The sequence below is a fragment of the Planococcus citri genome, chromosome 3, assembly GCF_950023065.1.
Source record: "Planococcus citri chromosome 3, ihPlaCitr1.1, whole genome shotgun sequence".
NCBI lineage: Eukaryota > Metazoa > Arthropoda > Insecta > Hemiptera > Pseudococcidae > Planococcus > Planococcus citri.
Window position 1 is genome coordinate 57,676,961 of NC_088679.1, and position 19,128 is coordinate 57,696,088.

Below are 19,128 nucleotides of genomic sequence, written 5' to 3' on the forward strand. Positions count from 1 at the left end.
GAATCATCAGAACTACACTGCAGACAGACAAGAGCAAGACAAAAGAACTGGAAAGACACATTCACTACATTGTGTTCACAAACTGAGGTACATGTAGTAGGTATGCATGAGGTGAACTTCAGCATTCGACCATTCGTTGTTTATAATTTTTACTGTACAGTGTCCATTCTGCTTCTACATAGGAGTACAATCTTCTGCTTTGCTTAGAAAGTGCTCGTTGTTTCCTTTTCTTCGTAATATTTTTTATTGCTTGAAATTGATAAAATACGTGAATACTGCAAGCACAGTAAGTACCTATGTGGTTTTTAATATTATTATTGTAGGTGATATATATCATAGGTATAGCATTTCTAATACTTCGATTTAGTTGTTGATATTAGAGGCATTTCACTTTAATTTTTAAGAACATATTATTATTTTTTTTTGGTAATATGAACTTATCACAAAATGAAAGTTCTTAGATGAATAATAAATTTATCAAAAAACTAAAACTTCTATGTATGTACATATATAGTTATTTAAAAACCCATGATTAAATTCAATAATGCTTCAGCTCTGGGTATAGTTTTTCTTTCACGAGTCTAAAATGTAGTTTACAGTTTTTAATTCTATCAATAATTTTTTCAATTCATCCCTGAGAGCACACTCTCTACGTATAGCTCTCTAACCAGAGGCTATCTATAAGATTTATAGATGAATACTTACCTCGTCCCTACCCCTGTCATATGTACTTTTTTACAACAATACATATTCATCTATCGTATTTGCGAGAAGATAATTTCATTCAAAAACAAAATGAGAGTTTCAACAGAAATCAAACTTTAATTTTTATGCAATAATGAAGAAAAATGTTTTCTATAAAATTCTAATTACCTACCAGTAAAACAATTTCACTGACTTACCGATTATGAATTTTTGATAACGGAATCTCTTGAAATGGCACTCTTAAAGTTTGAATATAATGAAGATGGATCGAAAGAGCATACTCTAAAACTTTTGTAACTAAAATTCTAGGCGTTAAAGTTGATTTTTGGTGAATTTTTGAACATTAAAAAAATTCAGAAACGCACTTCCAAGTTTGAATGAAATGAAAAAAGATCGAAAAACACGTTCTAAAACCGTCGAAACTCAAATTTTAGGTGTTGGAGTTGATTTTTGGCGAATTTTTGAACATTTAAAAAATTTCTTTCAAGGCGATTTTTATACTTTTTTTAAATGAAATTATTGTTCTAAACAAAGTTAACAAACGCAAATAATCCTTCACCTACTGGTTTTAGGCCATTCTGAACCCTACAACAATTTTTCAATTTTTCCCAAAAACTTCAAATAACTCTGAAAAGGTGAAAAATTCAAATTATTGTGGAAATGCCAAAAATGAACTCAAACACCGACAGCTTTGGACGGTGCTTATTGGGCAAACTCTCCGCCGTTTAGACGGTCACCGTGAAAATTTTTCGAGTATCAGTTCAAAAGCGAATCATTAAACAATTGGCAAATTTCAGAAAATGCGAAAAAAATTAAAATCTTCACAGAAGGTAGGATCACGAACCGTTTCAAAAATTCATTTTCAGCATCAAATCAAGGTTTTAAAAATACCTACTTTTATGACGTTCTCTCCCAACATGCTACATTTTTTTTAAAATGTGAATTCCCCTTCTAAAATTATTTTATAAAATGAAGCACACTGCGAGCATTCAAGTTCATTCTAATTCTCTCGATGATCAGTCGTTCCTTTTTTAAATAGAACTGACTAGTAACTTTATCGCTAGAGAGCACAAAACACGTCCGCTTACGAGCAGATACTTCACAGAACTCCTCCTTCAGCAAGTTACACGAAATATAAAAAAACGAAAATATTTTCAGCTTAAAATATTTTTATGAAACCAAAAATTGAAAAACAAAGGTGTCCAAGACGCTCCTTCTCTTTCACCACTTAATAAAATCAACCGAAATAAAAAGAAAATCAGATAATAGTTCGTAACTGGTGTTCCACCATGCCACTTGATTCTGAACAAGGCTGCGAAAATTTCAATTATTTGTGGATAATTCGTCGCTATGAAGAGAGCTTCGACGCTACTAATTCAAAAATATCATCGCCTCAATTCTCCACTCCCTCGAATGAGGGATACAAATGGTCTATGTCACTTACTCCCCGCCACCACTACAAATTCTATGATGTCGACTTTCTCCAATTGTCTCTTAAGTTCACCTGTGTCGAAGCAAATGCTGAAGTATTAGCGCGATTCAAGTTTTCAATCTTGGATTCTGAGCGAAGAATTGCCCAAGGCAGACGAAGCACATTCCGTAAATACAAAAATGGTACAGAATGGCAGATACATGGCTTCATTGAAAGAGACGCCTTATTCGAAAGAAAAGAAAGCCTGTTACCCGATGATAAATTATCCATCCTGTGTGAAATTACTGTGCGTCATCCATCATCTACACAGCATGAAATATCCAATCAGCCTAGGTTTGATATCATGCCAATGGAAACCCCATCATCTAGTGCCTTATCCGACGATTTATCCCAATTATTACAAGATCAAGAATTTTGTGACGTCACATTGTCTGTAAACGGCCAACAATTCAAAGCTCATAAGAATATTCTCTCGGCACGGTGCTCTGTATTCAAGGCTATGTTCAAACATGGCATGAAAGAGGCCAATAGCAATCGAGTAGAAATAACCGATATCGAACCTGAAGTATTTCGTGAATTATTACATTACATTTACACTGGAAACGTAAAAATTACGGAGACGAAGATATTCGTGGATTTACTCGTCGTGGCCAATAAATATGATTTGCAAAGTCTCAAGTTTTTATGCGAAGATGCATTATGCAAACGTTTATCGAACGACAATGCTGCAAATATTTTGATCATGGCTGATTTGCACCAATCGGAAAAATTGAAAGCCGCGGCAATTTCTTTCATTAAATCGAACTGCTTCGCAGTAATGGGCACTGGTGGATGGAAAGATGTGCTCGAAAACTATTCAGATTTGGTACGCGATGTCAGAAGTGGAAATGTCAAACCAAACGAAGAACGAAAAGGAAAATGACATAAAACTACGATATTTTGAACGGGTAAACAAAAAGAAGAAATTAATTAAATTCGAGCTGAAATCCTTATACGAGTAAATATGTAGCTCTAACGTTATATTTTCTTTTTCACTTTTTTTCTATTTTTGAAACACTATTACTGTTAATTAAGTGCATTCTTTTTGAATTATGCGTAAGTTCATACCGGTATTAATAAGTAATTAATTACCCAATAAAAATTCTAGAAACATTTTTTTTTCATTAAATTCCCTGCTCCTACACGTAATAAGAATATCTCAGCTAGAAGTATTTCAACGAAATTCGCTCAAAGGTATGTTTACAGGCTTGATTTGGCGTTGGATTGAAAAGGTTGGGCAAATATAACCTTGAGTAAAAATTTGCGTTTCTTCAATCTTCTGGGAAAAAATGGGCGAGGGGGTGAAAAAGGCAAATCAATTTGAAATAGGATTGAGTTGAGCTCTCTGTAGCTTAAAAAAAAAAAAAAAAAAAAACGATTCTTATGCCTTTTAAAACAGTTTTTGATTTTGTGTAGACTCGTCGTTGATCTCGTTATAGAGCCTATTTCTTCTCTGTCCGAATGTACCTGCTAGAAATCCTCTAAAATTACAATGTTCTAGACGAATGAATTTTCACGAGTCTTCCTGCCCATAATGGTTAATTTTGACTGGAAATTTTTTCCCGCTATGCATCATAAGAGACGCCCACCAGCCACCTGATTACATCATCAACCCAAATTTGCACCAAATTAGTCAATTTTTCTTTTTTAATAAAAATTTTGACTGAAAAAAAAAAAAAAAAAAATAGAACCTCGTCATTTTGAGAGCCTTGTCTGAACCTCCTTCCGGGTCAACAACCAGGCCAAAATTCACGTATGTACATACATTATGTACAAGCCAATATCAACTCAAAATACATCAAACATTATATTACACATACTCGTACATGTATTTAAATTTCAGATAGATAGAAATTTTAGACTCTCCTACCTACTCGTTTGAGAAAATGCACTCATCACAGGTAAAAAAAAAAATTCAAAAGATTTTAAAATTTCGTGAATTTTTAGTCAACTTTGACTATTTTCATGACATTTCTACAAATTTTAAAGGAATTTTTGCAGTGCTTCACACGATTATTTAGATTTTTGTAAAGAATTTACGCTAATTTTCTATAACTCGGAGGTCAATTCAACAATTTTTCCCAAGTATACCAATTACATTCTTGACAAATTACGTACGATTCAAATGTAAGAGTGTTTGATTAATTTTTGGTAACTTTCAATAGGTACCTAATCTAAGCGATTTATGCAAAATTTTACCCTTTTGAGACATTTTCACAATTTTTGGGTGTTTTTTGATATTGCATTAATTTTTAGCACCTTTGAGTGATTTTAAATGCCATCAACATCCACAATAAATAATAAAATAACTAAAAAGTGTGATCACTGGAACCTGCATTGCAATAATTAATCTCAGTCGTCGGCTCGTCGCGTACCTTTACCGAGGATTGGAAGAAAACAGTCTCAAGATGAACAAAGACATTTGAAAAGAAAGGGAAGAGAAGGGAAGTGAAATACTAGGCAACAAAAAACGAAACCACATTTACCCTCCACCCTCGAAGACAGTGCCTAAATCATCAGAACTAGACTGCAGACAAACAAGAGCAAGACAAAAGAACTGGAAACACCACATTCATTGTTTTGTGTTTGCAAACGTAGTGTAGGTAAAGGTATGTATGAAGTGAACATCAGCGGTCGACCATTCGTTGCTTATAAATTTTTACTGTTCAGTGTTCATTCTACTTCAACATATTATTTGTACAATTCTTTTTCTTCGAAACATTTTTTACTACTTGAAATTGATAAAATAAGTGAATACTGTAAGCACAGTAGGTCCTAGGTATGTGTGATTTTCAATATTATTACCTAATTGTAGTACTTACCCATCATATAGAATTATTTTCCTAATACTTCGATTTTCAAAAAAGATCACCGATTAATCGCAATAGTTGTTGATATTCGGGACATTTCATTTAATTTTTGAGAACATATTTCAAGGCTGCAGAGAAGGGTCGCAAACGGAACAATTTTCTCAGGATATAGTTTGTTTGTTTTGTTGTTGTTAATTTAGGGTCTCAGATGAATAATGAATTATCAATCCAGATAATTACCATGTTCAACAAATAAATTGATCGATAAACCAAAATTTCTACGTACATAGTTGGGTATCCAAATTCAATAATGCTTTACCTACGCAGTTATTCTTTTACCGATTGTGAGAACGCCAAAAATGATCAAGTTAACAATTTTTGATTCCATCAATAATTTTTAAATTGCTCCAGAGTCTACATAGCCTAAAAGATTTCTAGATTGAATACTCACCTGCTCCCTTCGCCTGTCATATTTTTTTTCAACGATATTTACATTCATGAGAATTTTATTCAATAACAAAACGAGAGTTTCAACAGAAATCATACTTTATTCCTCCGACTCCATTCTACCATTTTATACTCGTATGCAATAACGAAAAAAAAAAATGTTTTCTAGATGTTCATAATATAATATAAAATTAGGGATACGAGAAAAATATTTTCACTGATTCGCCGATTATGAATTTCTGACAACGGAACATCTTGAAATGACACTCCAAAGTTTGAATGAAATGAAAATAAATCGAAAACGCACATTTTATAACCTAAGTAACTAAAATTTTCGGTGTTGAAGTTGATTTGTGATTTTTAACGAATTTTTGAACATTTAAAAAATTCCTTTTAAAGCGATTTTTCAACTTTTTTACGAATTTATTGTTCTGAGCAAGGTTGACCAATGCAAATAATTCTACTTCAGCAACTACATACTATAGGGTACTTAGGTAGTTGTGGGCCATTTTGAAGCCTCCAACAATTTTTCAATTTTCTCCAGAAACTTCAAGTAACTCTGGAAAAGCCGAAAATGAACTTTAGCATAAATAACTTCAGTCGGTGCTTACCCGACTCGAGAACAATCGCAATTTTACCTTATCGGAGTTTTCGCCAATTTTTTAATTTTTTCCCAAGAAATTTCAAATTAACTACTCGTATTCTGGAAATGCCAAAAAGCACCAACAGCTTTGCTGCTTATTGGACACATTCTCCACCATTTAGGACGCTCACCGTGAAATTCCACGAGCGTCAGTTCAAAAGTAAATTAGGTATTAAACAATTTTCAAATTCCAGAAAATATGAAAAAATCAAAATCTTCATAGAAGATACCTAGAGATGTGCAGTCTGAAAAGTGAAAAATACTTTTCTTTCAATGAAAAGTTGAAAAGAAAAGTTCCTACTTTTCACTACACTTTTCAGTTTTTACTGAAAAAAAAGCGAGTGACCAATCAATTTACTCATCAGAGATCACTGACCTCATTGATGAAGTCAAATATCAAGTTTCACTCTCTCCACTCCTCCACCTTCGCAATTCAGCACCCATTTTTGATATTTTTCACTACATTTTTTTCAAAACTGAAAACCCCGAAAATGTTAGAGACTCTAGAAAGGCTCAAAACTACCACTATTCGATTAATTACGTGGAAAAAAATGATTTTGTTTTTTTATGTGTTTTAGATAGGCAAAAAATACAACAATTTGAAGCTCTTGCAGAGAGCTTTAAAATGAGACTCACACGATTTACTTTTCACACTTTTCACAACTTTTCACACTTTTCAGTGAACTTTTCACTTTTCATTTCACCAAAATTACTTTTCTGAAAAGTGCACATCTCTAAAGATACCATATATCACGAACCGTTTCAAAAATTCATTTTCAGCGTCAAATCAAGTTCTTAAAAATATGACATCTTTTCTCAACATATTTTTTTTTTTAAATGCGAATCTTCCTTTCGAAAATTAATTTATAAAATGAAACACGCGTAGGTAGGTATCTTTTACCTTCCATGGTAAGTAAAATAAGAGTAGGTATCAATTTTTTCAAATAGAAAAAATGAAAAAATCGCAGTTGATAATTACACAAAAATCATTAACTTTGTAAAAATTCATTAAAAAGTCGTGATCGTGGATCTGAACGCAAGAAGTCATAATTTTGGCAACAAATAAATTTATGCGAGCATCTATTATTCTACTTCGGAATTTTTAGAAAAAATATGATTTCATTAAAAAAATTTTGAATAAAAATTGGGATTTCAATGGAAAAATAACATAGCTTACCTAAAATCTTTTCGAATGAGGTGGTTGGGGAAGAAGAAAACTTATAAGACGATAATTCTCACAATGATGACCCTTTCATTTTAAAAATGAAATTTCGACTAAAAATCTCAACTGCTTAAGGCGATTTCTTCGTAGAGCTGCCCAATTTTTCTGTTTACTTCCCAATTTCAGAACTATCCAAACAAAACAGAACTGCATGTTAGAATATTTCCTAGTCTGCCCTTGAAACAAATCGTCATAATAATAACTGATTGAACTATTCAAAAAAAAAAAAAAAAAAAAGCGCAATTTCGATAAAATTATGAATTATTTACCTTACATTCGAATAAGAAAAATTGAACTCGTGATTTTTCTAAAGCATTTGAATGATTTCTTTTCGTTTTTTTTTTTCAATTATAGTAAAAATTGAATCAAGTTGAAATGTGTACGATTGTATTATTTCCCTCCTTTTTCTTTTCGAATACCTACGTAATTTTATAAGTTAAGACATTCTTCAAAATTTAATTTGAAAGAACTGTTTTGAAAATCGTATTCACAAGAATGTTCTCGAGATAAGTACCTTAGCTACATTTACATTACCTACACGAAATAACAAAAGAAACAAAAATATTTTCAGCTTGAAATACTTTTATAAAACCAAAATTTGAAAAACAAAAGGTGTCCAAAATACGCTATTTCCCTTTCACTACGAAATAAAACTAGGTAACCGACATAAATAATATTAATCATGTTCGTTTTGCATTTCACAGCTAAACTGCTTCAATTTCACCACGGGAGAAAACCAGATAATAGTTCGAAACTGGTGTTCCACCATGCCACTTGATTCTGAACAAGACTACGAAAGTTTCAATTATTTGTGGATAATTCATCGCTATGAAGGGAGCATCGACGCAACTAATTCAAAAATATCATCGCCTCAATTCTCCACTCCCTCGAATGAGAGACACAAATGGTCTATATCCGTCGAACCCCGCTACTACGCCGACAAATACAAGCTCGACTTTCTCAGATTGTCTCTCAAGTTCACCTGTGTCGAAGCAAATGTTGAATTATCGGCGCGATTCAAGTTTTCAATCATGGATTCTGAGCGAAAAATTGGCCAAGGCAGACGAAGCGCATTCCGTGACTGGAAATCTGGTAAAGAATGGTCTATAAGTAGCTTCATTGAAAGAGACGCCTTATTCGAGAGAAAAGAAAGCCTATTACCAGATGATAAATTATCCATCTTGTGTGAAATCACTGTGCGTCGTCCATCATCTTCACAACATGAAGTATCTAATCAGCCTAGGTTTGATATCATGCCAATGGAAACCCCATCATGTACCTTATCCGATGATTTATCCCAATTATTAGAAGATCAAGAATTTTGTGACGTCACATTGTCTGTAAATGGCCAACAATTCAAAGCTCATAAAGGTATTCTCGCTGCACGGTGTTCTGTATTCAAGGCCATGTTCAAGCATCGCATGCGAGAGGCCAAAAGTAGTCGAGTAGAAATAACCGATATTAAACCTGACGTATTTCGTGAATTATTGCATTACATTTACACTGGAAAAGTTAAATATATGGAGACGGCCACATTCATGGATTTACTCGTCGCGGCCGATAAATATGATTTGCAAAGCCTCAAATCTTTATGCGGAGTTGCATTAAACAAACATCTAACCCATGACAATGCTGCAAACATTTTGATCATAGCTGATTCGCACCAATCGGAAAAATTGAAAGCCGCGGCAATCTCTTTCATTAAATCGAACGCTTTCGTTGTGATGAGCACTGATGGATGGAAAGACATGCTCAATCACTATCCAAATTTGGTTTGGGAAGTCAAAAATGGAAATGTGAAATCAAAATGAAAAACGAAAGAGAAAACTAAATAAAACTGTACTTCTAACGAGAAAACGAAAATAAAAAAATAAATTCAAGCTGAAATCCTTATTACTTAAATAGCCCTATCGTTATTTTTTCTTCATTAGTTTTCTATTTTTGAAACATGTTTATTATACGTACGACTATCACTGTTATTTCAATCACTTTGCATAGTTTATTGCATTCTTTTTGATTTATTTGTACCTAAGTTGATACTGTTAACAATAAATTATTACCCAATAAAAATTCTACAAAAAATTGTTGCATTCATTTCCCCTCTCCTATACAAGCAATAAGAATATCTCTTGCAAGAGGAATTTCAACGAAATTCGCTCAAAAGTATTTTTAAAGGCTTGATGTGGCGTTGGGTTGAAAAGGTTTGGGCGAAGACTAAAATTTTTTGTTTCTTTAAATTACCGCGAAAAGGTGGATAAGGGGGTGTAAAAAGCAAATAAATTTGAAATAAGAATAAGTTGAGCTCTTTTTTAGCTGCAAAAAAAAATGATTTTCTTGCTTTTTTAAAGAGTTTTTGATTTTGTGTCGTCGTCTTTACAGACTATTTCTGCATTGCCCCAACTCCCCAAGAACTGCTAGAAAGAAAGCTTCTAAAAGTATGATGATTAAGATTTATCAAAAGCAATACAACAATGTTAGTTTTAAAAAGTAGGTACTTGCGTACTGAAGCAATAAATAAAAAATGAATGACTTTTTACGAGTTCTCTTGCCCAAATTGGTTAATTTTGGACGACAATTTTTTTATCGCTACGTACACTGAAAGAAATAAACAGTAATAGTTACATTAAAACGATGCACTCAGTGCATTAAAACGCGGTAATTTTGGTATAGGAATGAAACGCATTAATCAGTACAAATTTAGAGAAGTAACTATTACACAGGAGTGCAGTAACCATTCCATCGTTTTTATCCAGCAGTATTTAAATTTTAAAAAGTGGGGTTAGGTATTTTTTTTTTTTTTTTTTTTTTATCAATTTCAAGTTTCTCCGCACATTTTAATGTTTTTCACTGCACCGAATTTTTCAAGACCTAATATCCCTACGAAAATTTTCCTACCTAACCGGGATTCGAACCTGCGACCTCTCATTCTAACTGCCTGCACTTAACGACATGGCCGCGAGTAGAATGTTTAATTCAGGCCCTGGAAGTATTTATAAGTTTTTCACTGTTTGGACATGTTTACCACTGACGATGTACTCAGTACATCGTTTACTGTATTCAGTAAATCACTACATGGTTCTCAGCCATGTTTAAGGAATGTAATCATTGCTTACTATACGATGTAACTATTACCCACCAAATGATGTTCTGAATACCAAGTCTGCAGGACTGAGTCCCCAAAGAAATGTAATGAGAACATAGAAATGAATTTTGGAAGGTGATGCAATAAATCCATCCTGGCGATGTACTCATTCCATTATTTGATGCATTCTCTGATTTGAACTATGTAATCATTACATCAAAATGAGGTAATTTGAAAATTACTGTACTGTGCAGTAACCATTGCATCAATTTCGGGACTGAATACAGCGTTTTGAAAATCATTTCTTTCAGTGTATCATAAGAAACGTCTAGATTACAGGAAAATTCATCGCGCGAAATTCACCGCGCGAAACTCACTGCGCGAAACTCATCGCGCGAAACTCATTGCAGGGTAAAATTAATCGCGAGGGAAAATTCATTGCGGAGGAAAATTCACCTTTGTACTAAATTGATCGCGAGGGAAAATTCATCGTGGAGGAAAATTCACCGTTGTACTAAATTGATCGCGAGGGAAAATTCATTGCAGAGGAAAATTCACCGTTGCACTAAATTGACCGCGAGGGAAAATTCATTGCAGAGGAAAATTCACCGCTGCACTCAATTGACCGCGAGGGAAAATTCATTGCGGAAGAAAATTTATTGTGGGGGGAAAATTCATCGTAGTATAACGTATATCTTGGGCAACGAATGCAAAGTTGGTGTAATCTAATGAATAATAGAAATGTCCTCCACTTCCAACAACTCTAAGTGAGATTTCTTTTCCACCTGATTTAATTGAGACAGCTAAAGGTGATCGTTTTTTGCTGCATGACTCCGGTAAAGATGACTCAGAGAGACTGTTAATGTTTGGCACCCATCAAATTTCATGTTAACAAAGTTGTAGAGAATTAAATAAATTTCCAATTGACATAATGTCGTTAGTTTTTTTCTAGAATGCTTAGTTTTTGAGTTTTTCTCAAACAACTAAAATTTCATTATAATGTGCAAATTCATTTTTCTGAAAAGTAATCAATTTAAAATTTTTATGTGTATGTATAATATGAAAACTGAAGTACATCTACTTGTATGTTGAACTTGATAAAAGAACTTTCATCTTACGAATCAAAAAAAAAAAAAAAAAAAAACTGGCATTGAATTGGACTAATTCGCGAATGGTAAATGAATGTAGCCCTCGAATAAATTTTGAAAATTTAGCCCAGCAGTGGCGAAATGGTTAAATTCAAATCCCCTGACAGTGAATTTTCCTCCGCGATGAGTTTTCTTCCGCAATGAATTTTCCCTCGCAATCAATTTAGTACAACGGTGAATTTTCCTCCGCAATGAATTTTCCCTCGCGATCAATTTAGTACAACGGTGAATTTTCCTCCGCGATGAATTTTCCCTCGCAATCAATTTAGTACAAAGGTGAATTTTCCTCCGCAATGAATTTTCCCTCGCGATTAATTTTACCCTGCAATGAGTTTCGCGCGATGAATTTCGCGCGGTGAGTTTCGCGCAATGAATTTTCCTGTTACCAACGTCTATAGCCGTCCAACTACAGCATCAGTCCGAATTTGGATCAAATTAGTTGATTTTTTTCTGCTTTATATAATAATTTTTACTGAAAGAAATCGACCCGCGTCATTTCGGGAACCTCTGAACCTCCTTCCGGGTCAACCACCAGGCCAAAATTCACGTACAAGCCATAATATCAATTCGAAATACATATCTACATCATTTTTCAAGTTCAGGTAAGCAAAAATTTTGGATTCTTCTGTTCGTTTTTATCACAGTACCTATTCAATTTGGGAAAATGCACTCATCACAGGTAAAAAAGAATTCAAAAGATTTTAAAGTTTCGTCAATTTTCAGTCTACTTTGACTACTTTTAGTTTCATGACATTTTAACAAATTTCAAAGTAATTTTTGAAATGGGTACTTTACACGAATATTCAGAGTTTTTTTTTTTTTTTTTATCAATTTAAGCTAATTTTCGATAACTGGAAAGTCAATTCAACAATTTTTACCAAGTATATCAATTAAATTTTCGACAAATTACGTACGATTCAAGAATGTTTGATAAATTCTTGATAGGTAACTTTAAATACCTAATCTAAGCGAATGTATGCAAAATTTTACCCAAATTATGAGACATTTTCATAATTCTTGGCTGTTTTTTATTATTACTTACATCAATTTTTAGCACCTTTGAGTGATTTTTAATGCCAATTTTACTGTTTTTAAGATAATTTATTCATAGATAAGTATTCATTATTGACGGTCAATTATTAAACGTTGAAATCATCAGTATTTAGTAGGTAAGTAAGTACTAAGTACATAAATATCGCCATCGAGCCATTGATAAAATTCATTCCCGCAAATTCTATTGAAGTGAAGTGTGACTCTGTATGTGTATGATGCACATACATACAATGCAATGTCAGTATTCTAAAATTGAATTATAATTCATCGGCATAAAATGCCTTTATCTAAAAAATCGAACCCGGGCTCGAAAACATTTTGTCTATGATTCAAATGAAAATTTGAGTACATGTACAGTGTGCTCGGAAAGGCGCTAACAAGAATACCTAGTCCTGGTAGCGCTAGTGCCGCACAAAGAAATATCACGAGTTATGGGCCCCTTGGTCTTGATGAATTTTTTAATCATGTTTTAACTATAACTGAATGCAAGTTATGCAATCGTGATTTTTTTCCTTTTAAATTTTGCAAAAATGAGTTGACCTGTATACAGGAGCCCTAAAAAAAGCTCTAGAAGTTCGTGGCTCTCGTGGCCATGCATAGAAATTTTGGGGGCCTCTGGCCTGGACATATTAAAAGGGCCCTTTTTGCAAAATGAAAATAAAATCACAAATGCGAACCAATTGCACAGCTCGCATTCAAGTATCCAAACCGGAGAAAGAAACATACCAAAACTAAGGGGCCCCAGGGGCCCTTTGAAATCTGTCCTAGAAAATTGTTCTATCTGAGGGTATAGTGCATGAACGTGCAGGACCGTCGAGAGAGGGGGGCAAAGGAGGCAGTTCGCCCCGGGCCCTCACTTTCTGGAGGGCCCGTGATAAAAGAAAAACGTGTTTTCTCATTTCTAAAAACGCAAGTTTTTGAAAGCTTTTGCCTTCGCTTTGCTCGGGCTTGTATTCTGCATTTTCTACAAAGAATAGGTATCACTTAACCTTTAAATTTTTAAAGAGAAAATACATATAAAACCTCTCGAAATATAAATTTTCAAAGGCCAATTTGTTTCTTGTTTTAAAATGTGAAAATTCACATTTTTGGGCCCCCAAAATTCCAAAACAGAAAATACCAATTTTTATTACACATATAGGTATGAATATGATATCAATCTGCGAAATTTGTATTTTTCCCTTTATAAGTTGGTAAATTATCTTTTACGTAATTTTAGACACAGCTATAAATAGTATTGAGAGCCGATTTTCACTCAACAAAGATTTATACAACAATTGCTCTTGGTTCCATCCCAAACGAAAACGGTTCAAAGAAATTTCAAATTTTAAAAGTTTGAACGAATTTCCTGACGATGTTTTCAAAAAAGTGAGCGAATCGCCGGATTGAATAGATTGACTCTCTTTTGGAAGAGCTCAAACAATTTTCAGAAAATAACGAAAGTTTGACCAGAAATTGGAAAACTGTTTACGCTGAAGAAGGAAAACAGTTCGGTAACGAAGATAATGGCAGCGAAGATGAAAATGAGAATGTTTCGGAGAATAAAGAAGAGGAAAAAGATGGAGAAGAAAACTTATTTTCTACAAGCCAAAATCAGGAAGAAAATGAAAGCTGCGGCTTTTGTTTAGGATGCATTTTGATTATTCTTCATGAATTAACTACCATGTCAAACTTATTCCATCATTTATACTGGGCCGTAAAATTCATATTATTATTACTTGCATTCAAGTGTGTTGCAAAAGAGTGTTCAATAAATTGAAAAAAATAAAAACCCACGCGAGGAATACATCAGATCAGAGTAACTTGACGCCTCTGATGATCCTAAATATGGAATCAGATATTATTGATCAGATCAATATAGACGCTGTAATTGATGAATTCGCTATGTCGTTGGCAGAGTTGAAAAAATTGTTGATTTAAGTATACATAGGTATGAATAGGTATTAGATGTGCTTGTACCTATGTAGTTACTATGTACATATGTATATGTATGTACGATAAAATATTAATTTTGATGCTCTGTACCTACATTTTATATTTTTTTATGCATATTAAAATTCTAGTGAAATGGAGTGAAAAATAATTGGAGGAAGGGAGAGGACATGTTGGAGGCCCCGACCGGCCGCAGGGGCCTCCAACCAGTCCAGTCCGCCACTGAGTACAAAGCTCTGCGGAAGAAAATTTTTATCGCCGTTGATTCAGATATAATAGAGAAAGCAGTTATGAAATTAGTTAAGTTACAGTTGATGGTAAACCATTTCTAGCAACAACTGAAGATGAATCGTTCAAGTCAATAATAAATCCCACTAAAGTTGGATTAGGTGTAGGTATTAAGAAAAAAATTGACAGAATGTTTGCAGAAGAGCTAGCTTTTGACTAGAAAAGCTACAGAACTACGATCGAAGATGAGCCAGCTGCTGAAAAAACAGATCATTTGCCTGAAACTTGATGATGGACAATTGAAAGAACGAAATTTTATGGGTAAGTGATTTGATTTGGTTACTAATAACTAAGTACATATACAATTTATCAATAATATTTAAATTTAGAAATATTTGTTTCCACAGGAGTATCTAAACTTTCAATTCCGAGACGAGGATTTCAATTTCGAACAGCTTTTATTTATTTTTTGAAATACTCAAACTCGAATATTCAATTTAGATGATGCAATTTGTTAAAAATCAACACTTGAAAAACTAAATTTGGTAAAAAAAAGAATCGATATCGGTGTTATCGTGGTGAATACGTGAGACTCAAAGATTCTCCATCTCATGAGCGACATATGTGAAGAGAAAAGTCGCTCATTAGTTAGAACATATTTTGATGTCAATATTGTAGCATAATTTACTCACTGAATGAAAAACACAAAAATAATTAAAGCAATTAGAAACAATTTATAGAATTTTATGGTTGAAAAACTGCGTGATTAAGATCATTTTCCAAAACCATCAGGCAAGTTATTCGTGAAAATGATTCAAATCATTTTTGTGGGTAGTAATTCATGATTCGAATCACATTTTTTAAATGGTTTTTTGACCACTTTTGAGAGCTTTTTAATAAAAACGAGTTTCGAAAAGGCCAATGTGACCAGTTCCTATAATTTTGAGTTAAAAAGTCAGTCAGAAATTTTTTTAGATCCATAGGTGTCCCTAGAAGGAAGATATGAATCCTCAAAGCGTGTTTTTTTCGCTCTAGCTCCTGCCCAACCTGTACTAGAGAAAATTTCGCAGTTTCAAAACATACATATACGTAATATAGTACTCTATTCGAGATTCTGCGTCGACATAGGTCAGTTTTTCACAATGGGAAGAGAGAGAGAGGGTTTAACTGAAAATTTGCCGACAGATAAAACATAGGTACAAGGAAAAAATACCAATTTTGCCGATTGATAGATTGAAATTATAGAGGAATATGAGAATGAGATCATCGAGGATTATGGGTTAAACGTGTGCATTGTGGTGATAACAGCGATCAAGAAGATGATTCTTTATTATTTTGATACTACGTAGCTTGCTTAACAATTCAGCTCCTCACGTCAATCAAGTCCATGAAGCCGGAAATTCTGTAAGTATTACTAAAATTGTACAATAATTTACGAGAAAAAATGATCACCAATCATTTATTCATTACTTCATTTTATTTTCTCGTAGATCAGCGATACCAGCTTGGTTAACAATAATTCAACTCTTCGTATCAATGATACCGGCAGTTCTGTAACCGTAAGTAATACTAAAACTGTACAAATTTACGAGAAAAAATTATCGCCAATTATTTCATCATTACTTCATTGCAGTTTTTTTAATTTCTCATAGATTCATGATGACGAATTGGTGGCAAATGAATGGAATCATGACGAAGTGGTGAAATCTGATTTCAAGCAATAAAATTCTATAAATTTTGCAGAATTTTATGGTTTTGTAGAATTTTATGGTTGAAAAACTGCGTGATTAAGATCATTTTACAAAATCATCAGGCAAGTTATTCGTAATTTTGATTCGAATCATTTTTGTGGGTAGTATGTAATTCATGATTCGAATCATATTTTTTATGGTTTATTGCCCACTTTTGAGAGCTTTTTAATAAAGACTATTAGTTTCGAGGAGGCCAATGTGACCAGTATCTAATTTTGAGTTGAAAGTCAGTCAGAAAATTTTGTACATTCGGAGGTGTCCCTAGAAGGAAGATATGAATCCTCAAAGCGTTTTTTTCGCTCTAGCCCCTGCCTAACCTGTTTTGGAAAAAATAACTCTTGAAAATTTGAATTTCGAAGGGTATCAAAAAATTTTAATGCGAGAAATTCATTTTTTCATTTTAAAACTTTAAAAGTTGAATGATTTTTTTTTTTAATTTCAATTTCAGAAAAAGAAAAAAAAGAAGCCTGACGAGCAAAGTGAGGGCAAAAGTTTTCGAAAATTTGTTTCTTGACAACCCTGAAATTACTGAAGATGAACTTTCGAATCCGAATGAGGAGATAGTCACTGAGGTGAGTAAATTGTCATTGCCATTGAAATCCAAGTCCACTTATTTATTGAGTCTTCTGAAAGGTTGAAAATTTGAGAATCGCTCGACATCTTAGGGAAAATTCCGAGTCTTAAAAATAGCCAATAGGTACTTCTTTTCTTTTCGAATATTTCGTATTATTTAAGTTAAAACATAGTTTCTAGCATTGGAAAAATATTTTGGAACGTGGTGGTGCCAATTTCTTTTTAAAAAAATCGAGAAAAATTGACAAAAACTGGACATTTTTTAATATCGGCAACAATGAACTAAAAATTGACACCAGGGCGTTCCAAAATATTTCCCCATTTTTAGAGATAATATCGTTTGATCTTTTGGACTGATTAATTCGAAATATTTGAGAAGAAAAAATTTTCAAAACATGAATTTACCCAAAAATAAACGATTTACAAATTTGCAACCGCTCAGTAGAACCCTAAAAGTGGTCTTGATAGTCTAAGTCGAATCAGAATTTGAAGTAATATTTTTAGTAACTGGGTTATTTTCCCCCAAAGTAGGTTGAGTAGGCGCCAGGGCGAAAACCCCACGATTTTGCCGAAAATGCCCCCTTTTAGAGGACTCACATCACCTCTCCAGAGCTAAAAAAATTTCCGAGTGATTTTCAACCCAAAAATAAGGTCTCCCACTAAAGGTCAAAATCCTCCAACATTTTGTTGCCTTCAATTACAAGAGTTTTAACTCGATTTTTTTGAAAACAAAATGGCCCTATTAGAAGTATTAGAAGCGAAAAATTCGGATAACCTTCTCTTCCTCAAGTAAGTATATAAGAAGAAAAATCACCAACCCTACTCCATACTCCTTCATATTTTCACCGCCCAAAAATGAAATCAATTCTTGCGACAAAAATATAGCATACGTACCTGTAGCGGTCATAAGACGACGCTGGAATTCAAAATACGTACACTAGAGATACCTACGTAAATTACTTTTACAAACAATATCTCCAACTCGCTATTTAAATTAACTTACAAACTATAGAGACGATTTAAATTTTCGTCGAAATTAAACTTTTATTCTGCGCAACGCGCTTATAAATATTTAAACTTTCGTCTTATCTTTTATAACCCGTACGTCTGATCTTTTTCATCAGCCAGAGCAAAACACACTCTACACGTTAGTGAAAACTTTTACGGGCGCATTCGTATTTTAATCTCATACCTCTTCTCTCTCGTATCCTCAGCAGCATAGCGCAAATATACATATTATACCCACGCCTAAAGGAAGCCTATAAGGAGGACAGGAAGAGAGAACTCGAGACGAGAAACAGAGCTGAAAGCACAAAAAGAGACTCCATAGGTAAAGGTACCTATAGGTAGGTATATGAACACGTTGTAAATAATCACTCTTAAATGGTTTTCCTTTCGGAAAATTTTCACCAGCCTCTAAGTTCACAACGTTTTACGGTTGAAAGCGAATTTTAAAATTCAAGGTTCATCTTTAAGAGCATATTTTCATTTAATATAAATTTATGTAGCAGACTTTTCATAATATGAATATATAGACGTTGTCTTATTAAACATATAAAAACGTGCAGCCAACTTTTTTTTTTTTTACCCACTGCTATATACATATTTTTTTTTCAACCTTTCGAAAAAGAGAAACGTACGCCATCTTGGTATCTACTAAAGCAGATATTGTAGGCTGTAATTTATGGTTGTAGGATTCCGGCTCGGTCGGGCGTAGTGTATAAAAAATAATATTACACCTACTTTCGTGGCTAACTTTATGTAAGATGCGGAATTTAAAATAGGTAATAAAAAAAAGTACCTATTTATTTATTATATGTAATATCTCTGCGAATAATTTTTTTACCCACAGTTAAAATATTTCCCAAAAATTTCCGCAGCCTGAGGTAGGTATTTTAATTAAAAGAAAAAATATCTATATAATCCTACCGTGGGTCTGCAATAATTCAACTATATATAAAAATTTCGTATTCGTTTCCGCCGCCGCAACAGCGCAGATTTCCTGCTTCTGTCGTAAATTTACATGTAAGGAGTAATTTACCGGTAAATTACGTCGGATGCAT

General features: G+C 33.4%; 2 protein-coding genes across 6 annotated transcripts in view; one reads left to right on the forward strand and one right to left on the reverse strand.

Annotated features, from left to right (window-relative positions):
* LOC135841343 (dipeptidase 1-like) overlaps nucleotides 1-19,128 on the reverse strand; it is a 705,386-nt gene that overhangs the window by 36,454 nt on the left and 649,804 nt on the right. The gene's annotated exons all lie outside the window — the stretch shown is intronic.
* LOC135841357 (speckle-type POZ protein B-like) lies at nucleotides 125-9,464 on the forward strand. Its single transcript, XM_065358287.1, has 2 exons — nucleotides 125-286; nucleotides 8,003-9,464. Exon 2 carries the CDS (start codon nucleotides 8,066-8,068, stop codon nucleotides 9,107-9,109), a length of 1,044 nt encoding a protein of 347 aa, XP_065214359.1. The 5' UTR covers nucleotides 125-286; nucleotides 8,003-8,065; the 3' UTR covers nucleotides 9,110-9,464.

What these genes read in the sequence shown, in the direction of transcription:
- LOC135841357 (XM_065358287.1), top strand. Translation starts at nt 8,066, where the DNA reads ATGCCACTTGATTCTGAACAAGACTACGAAAGTTTCAATTATTTGTGG.